Below are 3,325 nucleotides of genomic sequence, written 5' to 3' on the forward strand. Positions count from 1 at the left end.
TCTCTCTCTCTCTCTCTCTCTCTCTCTCTCTCTCTCTCTCTCTCTCTCTCTCTCTCTCCCCCTCTTTTCTCTTTCCTCACTTTCTCTCTTTGTGATTCTATTTCTGCATCTCTTTTTCTCTCTCTGTCTGTGTCCTTTCTTTCACTCTTCTCTCCCTCTCTGTCTCTGTCTTTTTTGCCTCTCTGTGTCTCTTTCTTTCTCTCTTTTTTTCTGTCTCTCCTTTCTCTCACTCCTCTCTGTCTCTCTCTGTCTCTGTCTCTCTCTGGCTTACTGGGTATTCAGATAAGTGGTAGAGGAATAGATTCATAAATGAGTAGAATGTAAAAACAAAAGTTATCAATTTTTAAAAATCTTATAAAAATGTTTAAATGACAACAAAAGAGGGCCTCGTGAATGTAACATTTCACCAAAACAAGGTAACCAGAAAACAAAAGCAGGGTTAGGGTTCCAAATGACTGGTCTGGGATTTGTGACAATTTTAACCTGAAAAGTAGGCTAAAATTTATCTTTTTTTCTTCTCTGAGAAGAAAAGGTTTGCTCAGTCAATAAACGATGCCAATGAGATTTGTTTTGAGGGTAGGGCAGGGAAATGTTTAACCTACTCTGGAGGTCAATTCATTTTTAAGTACTTTAAAAGGACCTATTTCCAAATGCACTTCATGTTCTATTTGTAAATGAGATAATGGATATGAGAGTGCCAGCAAAGTAAGAGCATTATAAAAAAAGAACCTGGGAATACAGATATGACTTGGTTAGTCTGAAGAACCTATGGTTTCCCTGGAGTGGTTGCCTCCTCCACCAGCACATATCACAGCCTCTCCATAGACTTAGGAGATGATCCCTGAGAGCAGCTGTAGTCAGAATTTCCCATCACCCCCTCTGACATTTTGATGATGCACCTCACCAAAGCTGCGCCCTGCCAACGCCCTAAAAAGGCAGGCACACATTCTATCACCGGCCCAGACTCAACTCTGAAAGTCACTAGAATTCCTTTATAGTTTAAGGGTTACAGGGTTGACCTTGATGCCAGGAAGATCTGAGCTCAAGGACCGCCTCGGACTCATTTTAGCTGTGTGATGCCAGGAGAGCTGCCTTGTCTCTGAGAAGACTGGAAGTTCAGAGACTATGGTGACCTACATTGGTAAAGGGAGTTCCTCACCTGGGAATTCCCTCTACCAATGAAATTACAGGTCCCAACCCTATCCCTGGCCCTATTATGACAGATAATCATATCTGCTCATTAAAGCCTTCCTCAAAGCCCTCTAACTGATCAGGCTTTGGCTGCTTCTGTTCAAAGCTATGGACATACAGAAGTAATAACATTTTATTGATATTTTTATTTATAATTTAATTTTTTTTAATTTTTAAGGTTTTTTAATGTGTCATAGATTTTGAACTGACTTTAGGAGTCATCCTGTCCAGTCTCCTCACTTTAAAAATAAGAAACTAAGGCTGAGAATTATTAGCCAGGGTCACACAGCTAAGAGCCTGAGGCAGGACTTGAACTCCATTCTTCCTGATTCCAAGACTGCAACTCTGTCTATTCCACTCCATTTAAGGTTAATATTTCAAAATAGCTCTCCTCCCAACCCACTGAGCCAGAATTGGAGACAGCTGGTCCAAGGGGGCCAGAGGGAGCCTGTCCCAAGCCCTTCCTCCCCAAGCCAAGCCCTGAATGTCCGCTGACCTGTGATGATGACAAAGCCAGAGGCCTCTTCTTGCAATACCGTGTTCCTCACCAGGCAGTTATAAGTGCCATTGGCCCCCAGCGTGGCCCTCAGCACACTGAGCACATCGAAAAGCCCCTCCGCATTAGCCAGGTGGGAGGTCGTCACGTTGCCGGTCAGGACTCCCCCCAGACCGTCCTTCCAGATCACTTCGGCCTCTGGGTAGCCGCCATAACTGGAACAGGTGATGGTCACCACGTCCCCTGGCTTCAGGTCTTTGTTGGGCTCCAGGGTCATGCTGGGCTTAGAGTAGGAAGCTGGAGGAGGGCAGAGGACACGGGGACGGAGTCAGAGAAGGAGCCTCACTACAGAGACACAGCCAGGAGGTCGGGGTGGTCCAGTGCAGCCTGGGAGGAGAGCCTTTAACATAAGAATTCTAACATTCTTTATCATGAACCCTCCTTTCAGCAACCCAGTGAAGCCCCCGGACACCTCAGAATGACGTTCTTAAACGCATCCAATAAAGCGCGTTAGGCTTACGAAGGAAATCAATCAAATTAAAATAGTTGTCAAAAAGTTAAAAGTATTCCCTGATGCCAAATTAAGAACCCCTGCTTTAGAGACAGTGAGGATGAGGGAGCGAGAGAGTCCCTTTTGCCGGGAGCCTCACCCCCGAGCCCACCACCCCACCGTGTTTCCCCTGGTCTCACCAGCCACCTGCAGGCTGACGGCCGCACTGCCATACTGCTGGATTTGGACAAAGCAGGTGAAGCTTCCCTCATCGGCGATGTTCACCCGGCGGAGCAAGAGGGAGACGTTGCCATGAGCCAGCTGGTCATAGAAGAGGGTGGTCCGGTTGGTATAGGCACTGCCCTGGTCGGCCAGCTGGTCCTGACCCTGAGTGAAGCTATGTACCAAGCGCTTGGTGTCTGTCAGCTGCCAGATGAGACTGAGCTGGGCCAGGGTGAAGTTGGGGCCAGGAAGGAAGGAACAAGGCAAGGTGGCATCCAAGCCCACCAGGGCCACCACAGGGTCATCAGGGACCACGATCTCCACCGCACCTAGAAGACAAAGCGGGAAATGAGAGGGCTGGCCTCTAAGCCGTGAACTCGCCCTAGAGACCCTTCCCCAGCACTCCTCTAGCCCCTGAGCCTGAGGAAGGACCCCTACGTGGTCTCTTCCCATATATGACCCTTTCCTACTGCTCCCTTCTCCAGCTAACCAACCACTCCTTGCCTCCCTCTGTCCTTTCCATTCTGTTCTAAAAGCAAATTCCTTTGAATTTCCCTAATGGGCAACAGTGTGATAGAAAAAGCAACAGATTTGAAGACAGATGATCTATCACTGATTGAGTTATTATCACTGATGAGTCTGGTAAATCACATGACCTCTTTGAGGCTCAGTTTCCTTAACTGTAAAAAAAAATTCTTTCCAGCTTTAAATCTATAATTGTATGATCTTATCTCCAACATTTGGGATCTAGCCTTACCTAAGTCTGAAACTGAACCACATTAGCCCAGGGCCCTGTTGCCAGAACCCAATCTACAATCTCTAGAAAGAGAAAGAAAGGGAAGAGAGAGGGTGGGAAAGAGAGAAGTAAGGGAGGGAGAGAGGGACAGAGGGAGGGAGAAAGAAAGGAAAGAAGGAGGGAAAGAGGG

General features: G+C 47.1%; 1 protein-coding gene across 1 annotated transcript in view; it reads right to left on the reverse strand.

Annotated features, from left to right (window-relative positions):
* The window catches only part of CD276 (CD276 molecule), a 9,819-nt gene extending 6,967 nt beyond the window's left edge, over positions 1 to 2,852 (reverse strand). Inside the window, exons 1-2 of the mRNA XM_044660261.1 lie at positions 2,378 to 2,852; positions 1,688 to 1,984 (exon numbers count right to left, since the gene is read on the reverse strand). Coding sequence (XP_044516196.1) covers positions 1,688 to 1,984; positions 2,378 to 2,852 — 772 coding nt within the window. The remainder of the gene's footprint in view (positions 1 to 1,687; positions 1,985 to 2,377) is intronic.
* Positions 2,853 to 3,325: the final 473 nt, after the last annotated feature.

The sequence above is a fragment of the Gracilinanus agilis genome, chromosome 2 (genome assembly GCF_016433145.1).
Source record: "Gracilinanus agilis isolate LMUSP501 chromosome 2, AgileGrace, whole genome shotgun sequence".
NCBI classification, from domain to species: domain Eukaryota; kingdom Metazoa; phylum Chordata; class Mammalia; order Didelphimorphia; family Didelphidae; genus Gracilinanus; species Gracilinanus agilis.